At 53.3% G+C, this 21,569-nt stretch overlaps 1 protein-coding gene across 6 annotated transcripts in view; it reads right to left on the minus strand.

The window, feature by feature from the left end:
• Positions 1 to 19,471, minus strand: part of Scn5a (sodium voltage-gated channel alpha subunit 5) — a 98,148-nt gene extending 78,677 nt beyond the window's left edge. For 5 of the 6 annotated variants that reach the window (XM_046437068.2, XM_046437066.2, XM_046437064.2 and 2 more), the window contains exons 1-2: positions 19,320 to 19,470; positions 2,073 to 2,397 (exon numbers count right to left, since the gene is read on the minus strand). In XM_046437068.2, coding sequence (XP_046293024.1) covers positions 2,073 to 2,345 — 273 coding nt within the window. In that variant the 5' untranslated portion in view covers positions 2,346 to 2,397; positions 19,320 to 19,470. Of the gene's footprint in view, positions 1 to 2,072; positions 2,398 to 19,319 lie in introns of all 6 variants that reach the window. The other variant, XM_046437069.2, reaches the window with a different exon arrangement.
• Between the last annotated feature and the right edge of the window lie 2,098 nt (positions 19,472 to 21,569).

Consider the following 21,569-nt stretch of genomic DNA (forward strand, 5'->3'; position numbering starts at 1 on the left):
TGGGGGGATGGGGAAGCTGGGAGGACACATGGCTCAGGAGGAGGGAAGGGGAAAACACTGAACCATTGGTTTTTCCTGAGACCCTGTCTCTTGAAGTCAAGGGCAAATGACAACCTCGCATTTCCCTCTAGGGGAATCACGAGCAGCTCAAGGCAACCCCATCGCTTGGCTTCTAGAAGATGCCTGCCTACAGAGCAGCGTAGCAAGCAGTGTGGGAGCAATGAGGGCTGGAGGTGGAGCTGTGAGCACAGCAGGTGGGAATCTGGGCCAGCAGCCCAGAGGACAGAGGTCTTCCCAACCTGCCTGGATGTGTGATGGGCACAGGTCTGGGATCTCATTTGTCCAAGGGCTAAGCTGGTGACACAAGGTTCTAGCTTATCTGGGCAGGGGAGACAAGTTGACCAGGTAGATTAGAACCACAAGTTCTGCTGCAGTGCCTCCATCAGCCCACAGGGCTATAGGCAGCGTGGTCAGGGGCTCAGCGAGGGGAGACAGGAAGTTCAAGGCCAGGACCACAGCTGGAGCCTCTATTCAGACATTCTCAGACACAGAGACAGAAAAGATGGTGTTCCCAACTCCTTCCAGGCTAACTGACACCAGTCTCTGCAAGCCTACCCTTAACCTAAACTCATTCAAGTCCACCTGCAGTGACTCCTGCCTGCCCCAGCTAACTCCAACCTAATCACCATCCATCTGCCCACCGTAACCTTGACTCACTGCCCACTGTGGCCCAACCCCAACCCAGTTCTTACTTTCAGCTCTCACCCACCTTCCAGCCTAATAACTCTGACCCCAGCTAGGCCCATCCCCCAACCTTCACCCCACTTCAGTCACTTGAACCAAGGGGAAGTTTATCTGGTCCTGCCTGAGAGCAGGACCTGGGTCAAGGTTTCCTTTTCCTCCTGTTTATATAGACTGGGGGAAGGGACTCCCTTCACACGCGTATCCACTCACATATACATCCACGCGCACATACCCTCAGGCTTTTAAACAGTCTCAAACCACCACTGCATACACTCGGCACTCGGTGACATAGGCATGTGTGCTCACACCTGCCAGGTGCTCACACACGGGCACACTGACCACACTTGCCCTGTCTGCCCCTCAAGTGCCTCCTTAGCCTAAGGCTGGCTGCAGAAAATGTGAGCACCTGCCATTGTCCTTGGTACTTTCTGGGGAAAGGTCCTCCCCAGGTCCCAACCCACTTCCCTCTAAGAGTGAGGCCCGGAAGCGTGGGCAGCAGGTGGGAGTCTAAGCCTCTAAGGAATCCTGTGTGTCTGTGGTCTGTGGCTGGGTGCAAGGTGGCGCACATGGTCCTCACAGAGAAGGCTAGGGCAGTGCAGGGCAGGAGAACTGGACTGGGGAATTTAGCTCCTGGGTGGAAGCTGGAGTCACCTGCCCTAATGGACAAAAGCTGCTTCCTCTCCCTACACCCAGGAGGGACAAGGGCAGAACAACTACCCCACCATACTACACCCCCAGCAATCACTATCCTTTCTCCCTCCACCCCTGAGATCTTCCAGTGGTCTTCATGGCCCCTCTGCAGGTCCACAAGGCTCAGGGGCTGCTGCTATGGCCCTGCCTATGGGACTCTCCCATGCCTGGTTAGTTCGTGCTGCCTGAGGGGTGGGGCGTGGGGGCTGTGCACTGTCCCTAGTTAGGAGAGGTGGCCATATGTTGTGCCCACACTGGATCCAGGGCAGGACACTGGTTCCAATTCACGTGCACACCTCCTGATGGGGAGGACTCCACGGAGTCCCAAGGAGGGAGGTGAACACCCAGCCACAGGTCATTCTCCAAGGAAGCTTCCGCCAGAAGGCAAGATGTCAACAGAAGCTGCTCTATCTTTGCTTCATAGCACCAGACCAGCAGCTTGGACTGCATAATTCCTGTCTTTTATTTTAGAACTCCAAAACTGAGGTGATTGGAATATAGATTGACAGTGAGTCATTACCCCAAAGCCCAGGGGAGCTTGCCCCCCCCACAGTCCTTATGGAGGGAAGGCCCTCTCTCTTCTGCTGTACTGCAGGGAAGTGCCTGGAAGGGAAGGGGGTGGGGAAGGTGGGAGTCACCTTTTGGGTGCTATAGAAGGGGTCCAGGTCCTCCAGGGGCTCCCCAATGAGCTCTCGGGGTGGGTTGCCATAGAGATCTGGCAACTTTTTGGAGGCCTGCAGGTCCAGCTGGGGCCGAGGAGCCTCTTCCTCGGGCAGCCCCTCCCGGCTCTCCTGCGAGGTGGCCGAGCCGCGGGCTTGCTTCTCCGCCATGCGTTTCTCGATGGCCGCCAGGGACTCCCGGGTGAACCTGCGGAAGCTGCTGGTGCCCCGAGGTAACAGGAAGTTTGCCATCTTCTCATCCTGCTTCTGGGGCACAGGCTGTCCTCAGGCTGCCTGGGGGAAGCTGAAAGACACAGATAATGGGCCTGACGGGATGCCAGGGCCAGAAGGCAGGATGGCCAGACCTGCGAGGGGTGGCTGTGCAGGTGGAGCAAAGGACCGAACTTGCAAAGAGGCTGGAGACCCCAGGCTACCAACCACAGCACATGCAAACCTGGCTGACACTAGCGTGGGAAAATCCAGAGCCTGTGGGGTACTGGCAGGGAGGTCAGTTTCCCTGTCCCACCCTAACAAGCTTAGGTGCAAGTGAGCATCGTAGCACTGTCATCCTGCCCCATGAAACCCAGAAGGAAAGGCTCGCGCCCTTTGGTCCCTTAGCTGTCTTCATTGGAGACGCTCCCACCACTGATGTCCACACCCCTGGGCTCAGGAAGGTTACTCTGTGAGGCAGGGATGGGGTCTGTCATCTTTCTACTCCAATATCCCTGGCAGAGCAGGCCCGGAACAAATGGGGGAATGACTCAAAGAACACATTTAAGGCATTAGAAGGTACCAAGTCCTGCTTCTCCTCTTCAGGGCTATGGTGTCTGGTCCCCCACAGCATCACATGTCTCTGTGGAGCATTGTGGGCCGATCTCACCTGGGGCATCAACTGATGGGACTTTTGCATTTGCCATAGGAAACCCAGGAATATCCTGTAGGTTTTTAGAAACAGCTGGGAGCTCTCATCCAGATGTTGGCGGCCTGGTGTACACAGCTGTGATAGAGCTCCTGCTGAAGCTCTCAAAGGAATCCCCAAGGTGCTACATCCTCCCAAACGAACCTGCTGCCAAACATGGGAAGTGCTGAGGGCTCCTCAGGCTGCTTCTTACTCCCCTCCTCCCAAGCAGATGAATAAATGCCAATCCCAAGGGACGGCAGAACCAGAAAACGGTGACCACTATCCACTAGGACATCCAGCCAGCACACGCGTGTGACGTCAAACCGGGAGAATGTGGCCCCTGGTGGCCTCAAACGATCCAGAACCTGGTGTGAACGCACTCTGCCAATGACAGCAAGGCAGAAGAATGCATTCCCTACTGCCCCACCAAAACAGGATGTGGTCAGGAGGGCTCCTGACCGTGACACCAAGCCAGGAGGCTGTGCTGCTAATTACCACATCAGACCGGGAACGCTGGGCACCAGCTCAAGAGGGCAGGATGGACACCTGTTGGAGATCTCTGCCAGGACAGAATCCCTTCCTGTCAACCAAAGGCTTTGCCCTGATCTTACTCCTGCAAAGCATGTCACCAGTGACCCCATGAGCTGCTGGGGCATCCAGCCCGCACAGAGCGGAAAAAGGGCCCGGACCTGGGGCTGCCCTGAGCACTATGGGTTGCAGGCACTTGGCCAAGTGGCAGGTAAACAGGGAGCAAACACAAGACAGCCTGGCCTCAGAAGGGTGCCTCTGTCCCCAGGGAAGTGCAGCCTGGAATGTGTGGAGGGAGGCAGGAGGGCGGAAGTCATGGACCAACGCTTTTAGGGGCCATCCCATCCTCTGCATCTTTTTTTGTGTTTCATTCACATGAAGTTAAAGGAGCATCTCCGTCAAAAATAGCAGGTGAGGGAGTGGGTTTCCACTTCATAAAAGCATTTCCCTGTCTACCTTCCTTCTCTGAGTGAACACAGAGACTTCTATAACACTTGTCACCAAATGGGAAATATGGCTCTTTTTTCTCCTCAGCTGGGGAGAAGTTTGGGTGATTTTAAACTTTTTTTTAAACTTTTCTTCATTGCTTCTTTTTGTTAATGATGAGCTTGCAAAAACAACAAGGTCACTATTCTTTTTATTAAAACAACAAGAACAGACTGGATGACAGCAGCCCCTTGCAGGGCAACCCTCACCACTGTGAGCAATCACTAGTTCTGTAAATTGGGAAGCCACCCCTTAAGCTTGGAATTATTTGTTAAAAATAGTGCTCTTTGTCTGACTGTATCCATCTGTGTACATGTGTCTGCAAGGGTTCTGGAGACATACACCTGGGGATGTGCAAGGCTACTGATACACACTGGCAAAAGTTGTGTGTGTGTGTGTGTGTGTGTATGGAGAGAGAGAGGGGGAGAGGGGAAGGGAGCTTGCACCTGCATATACGTCTGTTCTAGCAAAGATGTGTTTGTAATTTGTATTGAAATAAACGATCCATGCAGATAGGTGCCCATTAAGTGCACAGGTGGATGAATTTCCACAAACTGAACACACCTGGTAACCAGAACCCTGACAAAGAAAGAAATGGTTCCCACTCCCTCCCTCCTGGGTCCCATTCCAGTTACTAACTACCCTCCTTCAACAAGGGTAACCAACCACTCTCCTGACTGCTAAGGGTATGGATGAATTTTGCCCGACTCCGTAGTTCAGGGGTTCGTAACAGATTCCTTGGAGGGATGGGGAAAGGATTCTGGAGAGAAATCGCATCCCCGTCTCATTCACCTTCAACTCAAATTTCTTTCATTTATGAACACAGGCGACGGAACAGAGGGTTAGCAGTGTCTGTGACCAAAAGAAACTGCAGCTTCCTCTGAGCCATCACAGTGGCTGCTCGTATACCAAAGATTATTCACCGCTACTTTAAAATCATAGTACTTACACCAGCAACTCGATCTTATTTAAGACATTAATAAAGCAGCACACACATTAACAAAGATTGGTTTTCAAGTGTTCTGATAGTTGCATTCAATACAATTGGTTTCCTGTGTATTTTATGCTGTGTATTTTATTGACTTGAAAAATGTGATTCTGAGCTGAGCTTCACCCACCTGCAGTAGTCCCTGCTGAATGGCTGACCCTTGGGTCCCCTCCTCTACACCACACTTTCCTTATCTGTGTATTGAGGAAGGTGAATGAGGAGACCCTCAAGTCATTCCTGGGATTCTCTGATGTTGTCACCACCCCGCCACCCCCTCTGCCTTTCTTTCGGCCACCCTGGAGAATGGCACTGAAGGCTCTCCCAGGAGAAAGTCTAGCCTGAGGGCCCCAGCCCGCGCCCCCTTGGGTCTGACAAATTCCATTCTGAGGCTTGCATTACCCCAGTGGGAGAGGTAGAGGCACGCACCAGGTCTTGGAGGATGCGCAGAGGTTATGGGGGGGTGTGTAGGTTCACATGCCCAAGCACTATCTCACCCTTTTTAGTTCCCCTTCACTGGAAGCCCTGACAATGGGGTCCTGGGTCCCAAGAAGGGTCTGTCTCAGCTGGCCTCCTGCACAGCATCCACACTCTCAGGGCCCTGGCCTGGGAGGGGTGTGGGCCTCCCCGGAAAGCAGCTGAAACCAGATTCCAGATGAAGTTCCCAGCTCCCCAGCAGCCAGGCAGCTTCAGGTTCCAAAGTAAACCTGCCAAGAGCCTTCTTTGTCCCTGGCTGCTCCTGGTGGGTGGCAGGATCCATTTCCGCCTTGTTCTCCTGTTCCCTGCACCTGGCTCCGGCCCTGTTCTTCCTTCAGCAGCCCCGGGCCCACGCCCTGCTTTGGCCACGCCTGGCTGAGCCCCACTGCTGCAAGGTTTCCAGTGATGTCAGGGTGAGAAGGGCCCAGGCCGCCAGAGGATGCTCAGCCACACCCCTTAGGCTGGGAGGTCAGACCTGCTGATTAGGAAGGGTCCACAATGGGGAGGCTGCAGTGGTCATTGGACTCCAAGACCACAGCCACCCTCCCCCTAGATGCCAGCACTGCCTGCTGCTCCCCTGGCCCACGCCAGTTTCTCCCTCTGCACCAGCTCCACAGTCGCTCTCTAGGATGGGACAGCGCTTCCATCTGACCACTCTGCTTGGGCAAGTTTCCCCAGTCCTTTCAGCCTCACTATCCCCATGTTCATCTGCCTCTGGTTACTGGGCACATCTTTCTCTAGGTTCTACTGGCTCTGGAAAATTAATGAATCCTCCTTTTCAAACTGGTTCCTCTTGACACCCTTTCTTCTGATTCTGACCCCAAGTCCTCCAGTCCCACCTATTATTATCACTTCCATCCCCAAAGCCACTGCCCTGGGCCAGGCCTTCTCACCCCTGCCTGGACCCAACCATGCCCCTGGTAACCCCTACCTTTCTTTTTCCTTCCACCTCACTCTGTGACTCCAACATTCCCGCTTTCTGTGCCCTGTGTGATTGCAGTTATCTCCCGCTCTTTGTTACCTAACCTGCTGCAAGACACCTCTGACTGTCCACTCACTCATGTCCCTCTGCCTCCTCCACACCTAGGCTTTGGCCCTTCCTGACAGTCCCTGGAGATGACTCTGGTCTTCACTGTCTAGTCTTCTCCTCACCTCTTCTTAGGGCAGGGCGGGGAACTCCTCTAACCTTTGGATTGCATTATGAGGATTCCCACCAAGACAGAGATGGCTGTTGGGAGTGTGTGAGGCAGGGGGTGGTGGTGGGGAGAACACGGTTTACAGCAGGAACTGGCCTCCTGAACTGTCTTCTCAATCAGCCTGCTGAGGTGGGCATGCAGCTAGTGACCTATGGATGGTGCTTACAGGGCTGTGACATGGAACACATCAGCCTGGCAGCCTGGAGTGCAGCCATGGGCACTGTCTGGGGTGGGGGACTGATGCTGGATGATTAACTTGTCCAGATTTGCCTGGGACTTTGCCAGTTTTAGTACTTAAAATACCTGCATCCCAGGATACCTCTCAGTTCTGGGCAAACCAAGATGGTTGGGAACAAGCTCTGGTCTTCTAGCTCCTTTCAGCCTCTCCCTGCCCACTTCAAACCCAGATCCCCAAGACAGGCACACACCAGCGTCCTGAGTCATGTCTGGCATTTTGGTCGCCTTGGAATCAGAGCCTCTGGAACCCAGCATGCAAAGAATATTCTTTGCCATGTAAATTTATGCAAAGCGCTGTGGAAGTGGCTCCCAGGCTTCCTAGGAAATCTCTGCTAGCTTCCTCTACTCTGCTAGCTCCTCTCTCCTGCCTGGCAGTCTGGTGACCTTGGACTGGGGCACCTACCAGCAGGGGCCCACAATCCCATCTGCCTCAGGACCACTTTGCCTCATTCTGGGGCACTTCTCTTCTGCCTTCCTGTGCTCCTAAAGAAGAGGTTCAGGGAGAGGGTGTGGGTAACCCCGGAGCAGGTACCGAACCACCCAAGCTGGAGGCCAGGGCACCAGTGGTTTCCTGGGTACACCCTGGTCACATGCCATATGTGAGCACAGGGTCCTGTCCTCTGCTCAGGTTGATGGGACACACTGGGAAGACAGGCACTTCTAGACTGACTACACCAGGAACAGGAGGATGGGGTTGAAGGAAGTCTGACAAGTCATCCACAAGATCCCAAGTGCTGACATGAGAACTAGGGACCTTCCTCACTCTGGGGCCTCAATGCCTGAAATCCCATGAAGATCTGTAGCCCTTGCACACATCAGGCAACTTCCTGTCTTATTTGAGGAGAACATGCTAATGAACACCTCAACTTGGGCTCATTGGATTAACTAAATGGTTGAGGGGAACATTTACTCAGCATCTGTGTATAAGTTCCTATGCGTGATTTCATAGAATACTTTTCTTCTCAAGGTGACAGATTCCAAATCAACAGGTGGTGATGAGGAAATGAAGTCCCCAGAGATTCCACACATACTTGCGGAGAATGGCAATGAGAAGACACCTGGGCCAGAGAACCTGCCCCTGTATCTGTCTCTGCCTCCCCTTCTGGCCTCCCCACTTCCCTCTCTTGAAGATTTCCTGTCCTTATGTGGGAGGAGGAAGTGGTTAGGGCTGTGTCTTGGAAGCTAGTTTGCCTATATGAACTTGGGCCCTGGCTCCTTAATTGCCGGTATTCTCGGGCTGGGGAATTGATTTTCTCCAGCTTAGTTTTCCCATTGGCAAAGTGGGGTTTCTAATAGTACCCACTTCCCGGGACTGTTGTGAGGCAGAAGTGTATTGATATTTTCCCAACCTTGGCACACAGCGCATATTCACTGAATATATCGGTTGCTATTATCATGGTGGTTACGGCTGTCATTACGATCATGTGTCACTTAACAATGAAGAGAGGTTCTGAGAAAAGCATCATTAGGTACTTCCGTCATTGTGTGAACACCATAGACTATATTTACACAAACCTAGATGGTGACTATCAATCATTATACATAGCCTCTCCCCTCTGCCCTTACTTTGGTGCTGGGATGGAACCTAGGGCCTCACAACATGCTAATGCACACGCTATACCACTGAGCTACACCTTCAGCCACTGAACTCAACATGGCCTCTTGATACAATAGAGAAAGGAAATAAACATGATCTGTACGGCATAACACGGCCTACTGTTATATGGTAAACTTTATTTTATAAGTAAGCGTTCACTCTAAAATAATGATAAAAATATGGTAAATACATAAATCAGTAAGGTGACCCTTTGTTGTCAAGTATCACGCTCTACACATAGTTATATGTGCTGTGCTCTATGTGCCTGGCGGTGCAGCCGGTACGCACACTCCAGCCTCTCTGCACACTCAAGGCCAGGAACTGCTAATACAACGGTGGCTATGACACCACTAGGTGACAGCTATTTTTCAGCTTCATTACAAAATCCTGGGACCACCGCTGTTTATGTAGTCCGTTGTTGACACTGTTATGTGGCACAGAGCTCTATTATGATTCTCATACGAGATCCAGCTCAGAGGGCCTCCCTTCCTCACCAGCCCTCCCTGCCTGGCTGGCTCTTCTCCTCTCGGTGCTCCTGACACACTTGAATTCCCATATGCATTTTATGGCATATGGAGTTTGCTTCCACATATACTTTCCCCCTTTGGGGTTTGTACTGAGCCCCTAAAGGGAGCCCAACCCAGTGAGGTGCCTGTAAGAGCCTGATGGATGAAGGAATGAACGCAAACCCACACTGTGACCCTGATCTCCTTTCTGGTCCTCAGTTTCCCCAACTCTGAGCTGGAGTGAGCACTGACAAAGGGCTATCCCAACAGTGTCCCATGTTCATTATGAGCCCAGCATGGCACAAAGCACTGTTGTGGATTACTTTATTTCATCCTCACAAAAATCTTAGGAAGGGGGTTGTGTTCATTATCCTCCTTTTACAGATGGGAAATCTGATGCTTAGAGTCAGTCAGTCTCTCAGTCTGTTTGAAGTCTAACTATTGCACGACATTGCCTGTACTTCAGAGGGCACAGAACTGGGAGGAAAGGGTGTGGCTTACTTGTGGCCACCAGTTTGGACTGAGCAGGTCTGGGACACCCCCTCCCCGCCCCCTACACACACACACTCACACACACACTCCAAGACTAAGAGTCAGCTACTGGCCTCAGCGGAGGCTGGCCTGGCCCATGTCCATGCCTGGGCAGATGCTCCCAGGGAGACCTGGCCGATTTCTGCCCATGCCCAGAATCAGCAGTTTTCCTGAAAGAAAAGATTCCCTAGCAGTTTTCTCTCCAGCTCTGACACTGTCCAACAGGGTAGCCACTCACTGTGTATGGCTACCAAGCAATTGGAACATGGCTAGCGTGACAGAGACGTGCTGCTGGGAACCCATACTAATTGTGAAGGTTTAGTAGGAGACAAAGAATACCAACTAATTCATTAATATTTTTTTTCTTGTATGAGGGATTAAATCCAGGGGTACTTCAACACTGAGTCACATTGCCAGTCCTTGGTTTTTTTACTTTTTATTTTGAGACAGGGTCTTGCTGAGTTGCTTAGGGCCTCGCTAAATTGTTGAGGCTGGCTTTGAACTTGCAATCCTCCTGCTTCAGCCTCTGGAGCTGCTGGGATTACAGGCGTGTGCTACCACGCCCAGCTCATTAATAATTTTTAATATTGATTACAAGTTAAAAAAAAAGCTACCATTGAACTTGATAATATACTGGATTAAATAAAGCATGTTCAAATTGATTTCACCTGTTTCTTTTTACTTTTCTAAATGTGGCTGCTAGGAAAATCTAAAATTACATGTGTGACTTGCATTTGTGGCTCATGTTATATTCCTGTTGGAAGCCACTGATGTAGCGTTTGGGCTACCAGACCTTAAACCAGTATAGAAAGCCACCTGCTCTGGAGCCATGCCTCAGGCTGGCCTCTGGGGAGGAGGTGGGGGTGGGGATGTCGGAGGGGTGGAGATGGGTTGAAGGAGAGTTGTCCAGGCAGACCAGGAAGTGCCACCCTGGTTTCTGGCAGTGGCCGTGGGTGGCTATGGAGGCTCAAGCCACAGGTTGGGGTGGTGCCGTGGAAGGGGGAGGGGTCGACAGTGTGTTCAGACCATCCTTCCTGCCCAGGCAATTATCTGCACGTCCTGCTCTCCTCTCCGGGGTAACAGCTTGGACAAAGACTCCGTGGGGGTGCCAGCTGGTGCTTGTGGCCTGTGTATTCAGGTCCTTGCTCCCAGATCAAAGGCACATTGACACATCCTTGCACAAGGGCCTCAGCTAACCGGCTCCCTGCAGGCTCTATTCCTTTGAGACTGCACAAGCATTAACCCTGTGCAGTCTGGAGCCTGCCCTGAGGAGCTGGGGCCGTCTAAGGGGGCTTTCCTTCCGTGGTCCCCGTCCAGCCTCCAGCAATCTTGGGAAGTCCTGCAGAATTACCCCCATCCCTCTCCCAGGCGAACACGCCCACCCCAGAAGCTGGGGATGCCCTCATTTACACACATTTGCATCTCATTTATTCCAACACTCTGGGAAGCCCTGGCTAATTCAGCAGACAGGAAAACCCCACCCATTTTCGCCCTGCCAAGTGATTCCCCTACAGGGATGAACAGGGGGGTCTTGGAGATCAGAGGCCCCTTGAGGGGTGGAAGCTGAGGAGAAAACTGGCACTGTCAGCCCCAGCCCTGCATTTAGTCCACTTCAAAAGGACAGACTGGTTTGAGTGCTCCTAAAATGCTGCTGGCCCCACTTTTCCCTCCTCACCCCTTCCCCACAGCAAGAATGGGGGTCAAGGGTCAGGGCTTGATAGCAGCACATTCACCGCATCCACTGTTCAACAGTGTCTGGGTGTGCCAGGTCAGGGGACTGCAAACTCCCCAAGTAGTCAGGAAACCCCTCCACAGGGCACACCGCCCCCTCTTCCTCCAGGTCCTGGTCTTCCCAGTCAGCCGTGGGGATCTATAGTGCACTGAATGGCACCACATTTGTGGCCAGGACCCATCATTGCCAGACCCAGAGGGTCCAGGATGGAGACCTGGAGGATCTAACTGGCTGAAACCACAGTGACGAGGCGGGGGAGGGGCAGCCCAGCCACCCAGGGGCACTTTCACCCTAGACCCCCCAAACCAGGTGTGTACTCTTACACAGCACACATAATCAGGGCAGAATGGTGCCCACCAGAGAGAGGCCCCATGGAACACTCTTGCACACTGGTGCCCATGAGACTGCAAATCAGCATCCTCTCTCTAGCCTAGTTACTTCCAACTCATTTTTCTTTATTCCTGAGCTGAAAAAAGGCCTTCATTGGGGAACTGCATGGACGCCATGGCAACAGAGGCATTTATGAGGCACCTACTGTGTGCACTGAGGGCGATAAGACACACCCCCCAGAGGAAACTGGGAGGTCTACCCTCTGGGGTCTTTCAACTCCCGGAGGGAGATAAGTCAATCCAAGACACTAAATCTCTGCCACAAAAAATGTCCACAACACAGTATAACTCCATATGCAACCCCTTTTCCTTAACGCTGCTTTAAATTAAGGTCTAACTTAAATGCAAGAAAATGCAGTTTAGACATAGTTGGATGAGTTTCGACGAATACATATACCTGTTAACTGCCACTACAATTAAGATAGTAAACACTCCCCTTACTCTAAAAGTCCCCTTCTGTCCCTTTCCGACACCTGCTCTGATTTCTAGCACCACAGATTAGTTTTGCCTGTTCTAGAACTTCACGCATATGGGCTCTTTTGTGTCAGGTTGCTTTTGCTTCACATAATGTTTTTGACGATTTTTTTTTTCTTTTTGGCGAGTGCCAGCTAAGATACCTGTGCAATGCAATGTGAGCACAAGGAATTCTTCTGGGGACAAGTTCTTAATTGGATCAAAAAAAAAAAAAGCGAGGACCGGAAGAGGCCCAAAGTCCAGTTATCTCTGAGGACGGTAGGCCCCCAAGGATTCATAGGGAGTGTTTTTTTCCCCCCTCTCCTTCCCTCAGACAGTTCTTGAAACGGAAGTGCAGCAATTATACCTCTAATAGGCACCCGGGCTCAGCCAGTGAGTGGGGGCTTTCCCTGGGTTTCCAGTTCTGTTGGCAACTCGCTGTGGCTTTATTTAACTGGCAGTCTGTGCTGAATCCGACCCAGCAAGGCGGCGGGGCTGGCGCTGCAGTCGGCCTGCGGCTGAGAGCCAGTGCATCTTCCGCTGAGCTCTACTTCGGTGGTCAGGCCTTTGTCCCTTAGCCTCCCTGCATCCCCCACCCCACCCCAGCTGGTGTCCCCTGGGTGGGGCCCTGGCCCAGCAGGGAATGAACTCAGGGGCAGCAGAGCTGAGCAGCCACCTCTGCTCGGAGGGGCTCGGCTGTCTGGGTCCCCTTCCTGCTTTTGGCCTGGGTTGAGGAGGAGGCTGGGACTTTGATGGTTGGGCAGGCAGGCAGTATTGATTGGCTGGGCTGGTCCCTCCCATGGTCTGATCCACCCCTTAGATCATCCTGGCACGTCCCAGCCCGGCCCCAGGTGTGGGGGATGGCTAATGTAGCCTGAGAGTGGATTTGGTGTCTGAAGTCAGATTACCTCTCCTGCCCTGACATCTCTTTGAAACCTGCCTCTGAGCCAGCCCCTTCCTTCATTAGGCCTTCCCTTCGAGGAATCAATAACCCGCCAGAAAGGCCCTTTCCACTGTTCAAAATCCATTCCCAGAAAGCTCAGGCTCCCTGGGCAAAGGGCGTGGCCCTGGGCTGAGCTCCGCCCCCCGCATCCCCGGGTGACCTTGAGCCTAGGAGGTGGGCGGCACCGGCCCTCAGCCTCCCAGGGGTGTAAGGCCAGCAGCGAAAGCCTGCAAGTCCGCGCGATGACCGAGGACAGAGGATCTCCGGGAGGGTGAGGGACCTGCCGGGATGCACACAGACGCCTCCATCCTTCCCCTCTGCTAATACTCCTGTGGGGCCTCGACTTTCCACTGCCTCCCTGGGAGATTTAATCAGAAGAAACTGAAGAGGAGCGAGAGAACTCCTCCAGCCTCAGATCATAAACATTCTCTCCCGACAACAGCCTCAGAGACACCATCCAATCCCTTTCCAAATCTCGTGCTTCCTCCACAGCTGGGCTCCAACCGCACCTCCTCCAGGAGGCCTTCCAGGCTGCTCTGAACCCCACAGACTCCCACTGGGGAGCCCAAGCCCCTAACCGCGACCTCGCATTCTGCCTGTCCTGGGCAGATCGCTTTCTGGCCCACGGGGTTAAACCTGGGAGGACCTGTGGGTCCTCGGGATCCTTGTCTGCCCCTCCAGAGATGAAGGAAGAGAGGGGACTGAACAAAAGAGGCTGACAAACTGTCACATCAGACTGTGGCTCTAACAGTCACAACTACATTTTTTTTTGCGGGGGGACGGGGTATATCATCCTCCTTCAGGAAATGAAATGGTTGGAGGAGGCTTTGGTACCTGGCTCCCCCCCGCCCACAGAGGTGACTCTGCAGGGAAGGGGTGAGGGCAGACCCAGCAGAGAAGGTGACACAAGTTGTAAAGAATCTATGTCAGATGTCCCCAAGGTTGTGCCAGCTGTGGTGCCCGTCCCCACAAAGCCTGGTCCCCGGACTTCCTCCCCTATCTGGGGGGTCCCAGGCCTCAGGAATTGACGTGGGGTCTCTATAAATAGTGCCATTCCATATTGATCATCTTAAAAAGACACGGTATGTTCTAGGCCCACGGAGAGGAGAGTTGTGTCTAAAAATAGACTCATTCCCAGGAACTGCTGCCAGGGAGGAGAGTGGTGTAAGCTGTGTGTAGCCGAAGGGGCAGTCCACTGAGAGGGTGGGGGTTAGGAGTGAGGCACAGCACCTCTTCATCTCCACCCCATCTCCTCTGCTCCTGCCACAGCCGCCAGCCCACTAGCTGGTTCCTGCCTCAGGGCCTTTGCACGGGCAGTTTCCTCTTCAAAATTCTTTTCCCAGATCTCTTAAGTATTGGTTCCTTCTTGTGATTCAGGTCTCAGATCAGTTTCCTACTTCAAGAGGCATTTCCTGGTTAGCCAGTCCTATTGTCTCCAACCCCTGTTTCATTTCCTTGATAGCACTCACCAAAATCATCTTCTGTACTTATTTGTTTAGTGATATCCAGTCTGTCTTACTCTACTAACATGCAATAAACCTCATGAGAGCAGTTATTTTATCCGTTTGGGATACCTTCTAGAATCTTCCATGGCACAAAGTAGGTGTTGAATGTCCTCTCCAGGCTCTCCCTCACCACCCCAGGCTGAACTCTAGGTTAGGCCATCCTGGGCTATAAGGAGGCAGGGGCATCCAACCCAGGCTCACTCTGCCACCTCTGCTATCCTGGTAAGCTGATCTGCCCCCTGGCTGCCCAGCCTCTGCCCACAGGCAGCTCACTGGCCTTCTCTTCCCTCTGCCTCCTTTGAGGTTCAGCCACGGGACTTTTACCCCAGCCCTTCCATTCCCAGTTTTGTCACCCTGGATACCTGCCCTAGACAACCCCATCATGTGTCCTTGTCTCTGAATACAGTTTTCTGGAATACCCTTCTCTTACCAGAGCAAGGACTGCTCCCCTGCCTAGCTCCACCACTGCAGCCTCTCTTGAGGTTCACAGGAAGAGACACTTAACCTGGGCCTTCCTGACTGGCTCCATGAATAAACAAGGACAACTGTATACCCATTGTGCGCAGTTTTAAGCTGCAGACATCCAGCCCCTCACTCTGGGGGAAAGGCTTTTCCCCATGAGTGCCTGCCCACGGGTGGGCTGCAGAACACACCTGCTAGAGTGTCCACATCAGGCTCTCCCTGGACCCCACCTCTGGCCAGCTCCCCTCTATCTTTCTCCTCCCTCTTCAACCATCAAGCTCCTTGAAAGTGCTGTCTACACATGCTGTCTCCACCTCCTTCTCACTCCTCAACCTGCTCCATCTGGCTTCCCTTCCCACCAATTCATTCATTCACCAGAACTGTCTGTGAGGGGCACCACGTTCTGTGGCACTGGGAGAGGAATTTCTCCTGCCAAGGAACTTCTTTTTAAATCACATATATATATATATATATATATATATATATATATATATATATATATATATATATATCTCCATGAACTTCCCAGAGGCAGTTTTTGAAAAAAAATATTATATTTAATTTATTTATTTGTTGGTATTGGGGATTGAACCCAGGGGGTGCTTTACCACTGAGCCATATTCCCTGTCCCCTTTTATTTTTTTATTTAGAGAACAGGGTCTCGCTGAGTTGCTTAGGGCCTCGCCAAGTTGCCGAGGCTGGCTTTGAACTTGTGACCCTCCTGCCTCAGCCTCCCAAGCTGCTGGGATTACAGGTGTGCCCCACCATGCCTGGCCTCCAGAAGGTATTTTCTGAAGCCTCTCAGTAGAAAGGTCAGGGGACTCCTGGTTTTCCTGCTGCCACTCTGGTTGCTCCTTCCGGCCTCTGCCCACTTCTGCCTCCATTGTTGAAGTGCTTCTGGGCTCTTGACCCCACTCTCCTTCCTCTCACTCTCTATACCCCATTGGAACCACTTGGATGCTTTCAAGCTACGGATGCCCCCAAGCTCCACTCCAGAACCAGATGAACTGGCATGCTTGGGGGAACAGCCTGAGCACAAGTACTGTTATATACAGCTTTCCAAGTGTGGTGAATGTCACCAGGACTGAGAATCAAGCACTCTCCCTGGGCAATCTAATTCACCACTGTGGCTCCAATGACCAGCCTCTGCTGGCAGCTCCAAGTTCCTACCTCCAGCCCAGATCTCCTTCTGGAACACAATTCCTTCTTGGATCCTTCCCTCCAACTCCCTGCTGGATGTTAGTATCTCTCCCAAGAAGTACGACAGGTTCAAAGCAGAGCCTGAGAGGTCAGTTTTCCTTTGCTCTTCATCAAGTTTGTCAACCCAGATTTCATTTGCCCATCCCGCCTCACAGGGTGATATGGGGACAGTACACCTCACTGGGTGAACCGCCAAAGTCAGGGATGGCAGAGAGCATATTCCTTAGTGGAGAAGGAAGATGGCTCTGTCACCTGTGCTAACTTGCCTGTCACCTCTCCTTCAACTGAAAGACTCTGGTTGGCACCTATGTTCTGCCCTGGAGAGGTTGGCATATTGCAGAGCAGATACATTGACACCGGGGCTCAAACCCAAGGTCTGCCACTTGGTAGATGTGTGACAGTGAGCAAGTTCTGGGCCTCCAGTTTCACCTTCTGCAAAATGGCCATTATTATTGTCCTGGCTGCCAGGGTTTATGCACAGGAGATTCAGTGGATGAGCCTTGTAAAGTGCGCAGCGCATCCCTGACCCAGAGAAAGCGCTCAGTCAATGTTACTACTTTTAGTACCATTACTGAGGATAAATTCCCAACTCTTGAACATAGCTCATAAGGGTCCCTGTGATGGTGATCTTGGCTTCTACTTTGCTCTTTTCTCCCTCACACCAGAGGACCCAGCAGATCACTCAACTAATAACTGTGCTGTTTCACATCTCAGTACTTTTGTACATACTGGCTATGATGGCTAAAGTGTGCTGGTCTCGCCTTAAAACTCCTATTCACCCTTCAAAACCCAGGTGGAAAGTTATTATTTTTTTTCTTTTTTGAGATAGGATCTTGCAAAGTTGATTAGGACCTCGACAGGTTGCTGAGACTGGTCTTGAACTTGTAATCCTTCTGCCTCAGCCTCCCAAGTGGCTGGGATTACTGGTGTGCACCACCAGACCATGCTTGGAAGGTTTATTTTTGTTAGAAAGGTAATCACCTTTCTAACAAAGGTAATCACCCCTCCTTTGAGTGGGCTCTGGGGACATACTTTTATCATTGCAAATCCTTCAAGCAACCTTCCCAAGGATCAACAGGAACTAGTCCCTGTGAAATCGAAACTGCTATTTATCACTGTCCTAGGCTGCCCTCAGGACTCCCTGCTCTTTGGATTGCCTGGGTACCAGCCTCCCCTGCTCCTCCATTCCCAGCTGTCTCTGGTGCTTCCCACCATTCCTTCAAGCTTGTTCTTCAGGCTGAATGAGTCAATCCTGGAATTTTTCCAGAGTAGCTTTGATCACCACCCAACCCCAGGCTGGGCGCCCTGGAGTGCATCAGCTGCCCATGCCACACTGGGCTGAATGTGGTTCTTGGCACCTTGGGGCCAGTTCTTTCTCTCCTCAGATCCTCATTGGTTAGTTCTAGGCCCATTTGGCCCCCGGGAAATGGACTTCAAGGGATCTTCACCCTGAGTGGTGCCCCCAATCTAATGCTTTCTCTGTGACCTTGGATAAGTCCTTGACCCCCTCAGGGTTTTGATTTCCCCACTTTTACAATATGGTGGTGGTGATAGGGTTCGATGAAAAGTTTTAAAAAGCTCTTTTCAGCACTTTGTCCATTCTAGCAATGAATCTCTGCTCCACACCCTGTCTGTCCCTAGACCCCCTCCACCCCGCCCCTGCTGTGTGCTCTTGGGACAGCAGCCTGTCTCATCCTAATTCCACCTTGCCACTCATTACCACCACTCATGCACACCTGCCTAATTCTCACTGGGAGGAGATCAGGTCAAGGAGATGGGAGTGGAGGGCAGAATCAAGGATCCTGACTCTTCTTAGTCTGGACCTCTGCTGCTCAGGGTCCCTCTAGGTCCTGAGGCCTGGTGGGAACTTGGGAGAGGGCTGTGGTGATGTGGCATAGTGGGGGTCATGAGGTGTGTCTGTCTGGATGGTTCTGTCTTGCTCACCGGGAGAGGTGCTTGGAGTCTCAGGGGTAAGCAAACAGTTGGGGAACGAAAAGCCATCCCAGGACCCCAACAGGATACCATGGCCCAACCAGGCTCAAGGCAGGAAAGGGAAGAGTGAGTTCCGCAATGGCGGCTGCTGTGCCTGTGCGCTGCCCTCCAACAGGTGTCTGCAAGGCAGGCCTACAGCCAGGCCTTGGCCCCAGCCTTGCCCCCATCACCACCACGACCGCCGCCGCCACCCCTACCCCCACCTCTGCCCCCACCAGACCTTGACCCCTCAGACAAGGCTAGGCACCTCCACTTTCTCCCAGGGCGCCACCAAAGAGGATCAAATAGCACAGAGGTCAAGAGCCGCCTCCTGTCAGGGAGCGTCAATCTGTCCGGGTCAGAGCTAGGAGGGCAGAGAACTCTCCCGAATCTCAGCACCCAGAAATCTCTTTGCTTTCGCAGGGCAGAGATCAGATAGCAGCGATGCGGGTACTTTGGGGTGTCAGAGGGTGCCGAGATCTCTTCGTGGTCCAAGCGCCCAGAGATGGGGCACACACGTAGATCTCTCTCCCATTAGCGCTCACTGAGATCTCCTTTCAAGACGCTCAGAGATCTCGTCCAACAGAGAGAATAGCCCCAGCGGACGGATCCCCTGGGCCCAAGGAAAGAGGGTGCTTGGCCTTCTCCCCCCCATCCCCAGTACTATCCTGTCAGCCCCCTCACCCCCGCTCTCTGGAAACACATTCATTGCGCGCCTCATCGCCGCTCTGACCTTGGGGTCTCCGGCCTCGGGAATCCGGGTCCCAAACCTAGACTGTCCCCGAGCCTGCGCCAGGGATGGCCGGGAAGCCGGGGCCGGAGCTCCCCCTCCCCCGGCCCTCGACAGCGCACAGGGAAACCCGGAAGGAAAGGGAAGGGGAAGGAGGCACCCGGCTATCAGAGACGCCCCCGGGGGATCCCCTCCAGCCAGGGCGACCTGTGCCCCTTCTTCCCGGTTTCCACTCTCAGGAGCACCGATCGGGGAGGGAGCGACCAGCCGGACCCTGGGCAGGGGAGGGGACGCGCAGAGGCTGGAGCTCCGGCCCTCGGGGAGGAAAGTTGGGCGGCGGCAGGCGCAGGGGGCTCCGGCCCGGCCAGGGCTGCCAGGAGCCGGGGCGCTCGCTCACCTGCTGGTCCCCCGGCCCGGCCCCGCGGTGGGCGGCTGCGGCTCGGCGCGGACTCGGCTCGGCACGGGCTTGGGGCACTGGGCTCAGGCTCAGCGGCCCCGGGGGCGCGATCCCCGCATCCCACGGGCGCCGCCGCCGTCTCGGCTCCGCGGCTCGGCTCGGGCTCCCGGGCTCGGCGGGCGGCGCGGGCTCGGGCTGGGGGCGGGGTCGGGGGCGGGCCCCGCCTGGGCTCGGCCTGGGGCTTGGGGCCCCGGGCTGGCTCCGCCCCAGAGCGACGCGCCCGGGGCTCCGCACGTGGCGCTCCGCCCGCTAGGAGGGTGTACACGCCGGCACTCGCCGGGGCGCACACCCCCACGCTGACCCGGGGACGCCCTGCCATAGACAGCCGCCCACGCGGGCACCGGACAGACACACAGACACACGCTGGCTTACGCACACTGACCTGGGGACGCTTCGCCACAGAGAGCCACCCACGCAAGCACGGACAGGCACACACCGACAAACACCGGCAAGCACCCTGGCACAAGCGGGAGTGTATATACACACATCTCCTCGCTGACTTGGGGACCCTCTATGCCAGACACCCATCTACTGGACACACACTGACATCCATTCTGAGACAGACACACATCTGCATACCTGCACCGACATACATACCAACATGCACATTGAGAGAGATGAGATACACATTGACACCCACACCGAATTAGACAGACACATCATTGACACACACTGACACTGAGGCAGTCACACACTGATAAACTCGGTGTCACCCGCACGGCTCAGACGTACATCCACTGGCACCCTGACACACACACAAAGAACCACACTCTCCTAGAGACATGCAGTACAGTACAGAAACCTGCACAATAGTTGATGCCTACATGGACACAGGGACACACATGTACTGACAGAAGCAAACACACAGCCAGACCCAGAATCAAGCTTGCAACCAACAAACACAGACACCTACCCCGACGCACACACACACACATACACTCTTGAGCTAGGTACAGCCTTCTCCTTGGCTCATACAGAGATAAAGAGTCACTTACTGACATGTATAGTCGCTCACTCAAGGACTCTATCACAGGCATGTGAGATACAGTCATTCACATGTGGGCACAGATTTACATACAGAGAAACATTAATTTACACACCCAGGCAGATCGACAGGGTAACACTCATAATACTCTTCTGTTTAAAATGATAGGCCACCAGGTTTTGTCTCCCAGGGAGACAGTGCATGTCTTCCTGGGACTGGGCCACTGCCCAGTGCCATCACAGGAACACACCCATGTACACATACATGCACACACACACAGCCTTTATTATTTTTCTAGTAGCTTTTTACTTTTCTGGACATCTTCAAGGCTCCTAGAAGCTTCTGTTTTGTTGAGCAAAACAGGTGCTGGGTTTGGAAGCCCAAAGGCTGGAACCTGATCTTCTATTATTAGGATTTTGAAGAAGTGGGGGTGGGAGAGTGTCAGCATCCCTTTGGGACCTGGGTGTGGGGCTCTCGGTGTCACTGGATGCCTTATGTGTATACAGAAGGGCTGCGCATGCTTGCAGAAGGGATCAGTAAGAAAGTCGGTCTGCAGGAAAGTTCAGGACACAGGCCTTTGGCTCTGAGTTGGACGGGATGTCTGGCGGTCAGACAGATGGACCACAGATCTCCTGCCTGCCTGTAGCCCCTGCGTGGCCTCAGGTTAGCCAGCAGCTCCCACTAGCGGTGAGAGTGAGAAACTGGGTCCTTGTCAACCTTTCAGTTTCGAGCATGGGACACGCCTTCCCAAGCTCAGACCTACTAGGAGGGAGGAGAGTGCAGTAAAAGGAAACTCCCACCTTTTCCGAGATCTTCCACCACCACCGATGTCTGAACCCAGAATAAAGATTCAAACTTGCAAATGGGCATTGGACCAAGGAGATGAGAGGGCTGGAACAGAAGTACTGGGGGGTGGGGGACATTGCTGAGAGCCGGCACAGGTGGGCTTTCCACATTCCTCCTTAGGGCTGGGGATTCGATGTAGCCTGCAGGAGAGTTGGACTAAACCAGTGATCGGCATTCACCAGGGATTTAAAGGAGGTGGGGAGAAGTCCATGGAAGGGAAGTAATCAAAGCGGTGACCCCATGAAGAGTCAGCCATAAAAACACATCTGGTGGGCGGACAGAAGCTGCAGAGTGCAGGAAAGGGCAAGGCACCTGGAGTCCGTGCCTCAAACAAGTAATCCATGCCAAGATCTAGACAG

This window comes from Marmota monax, unplaced genomic scaffold, assembly GCF_021218885.2.
Source record: "Marmota monax isolate L192 unplaced genomic scaffold, Marmota_monax_Labrador192_F-V1.1 WCK01_AAM20220418_F8-fsc00021, whole genome shotgun sequence".
Taxonomy (NCBI): domain Eukaryota; kingdom Metazoa; phylum Chordata; class Mammalia; order Rodentia; family Sciuridae; genus Marmota; species Marmota monax.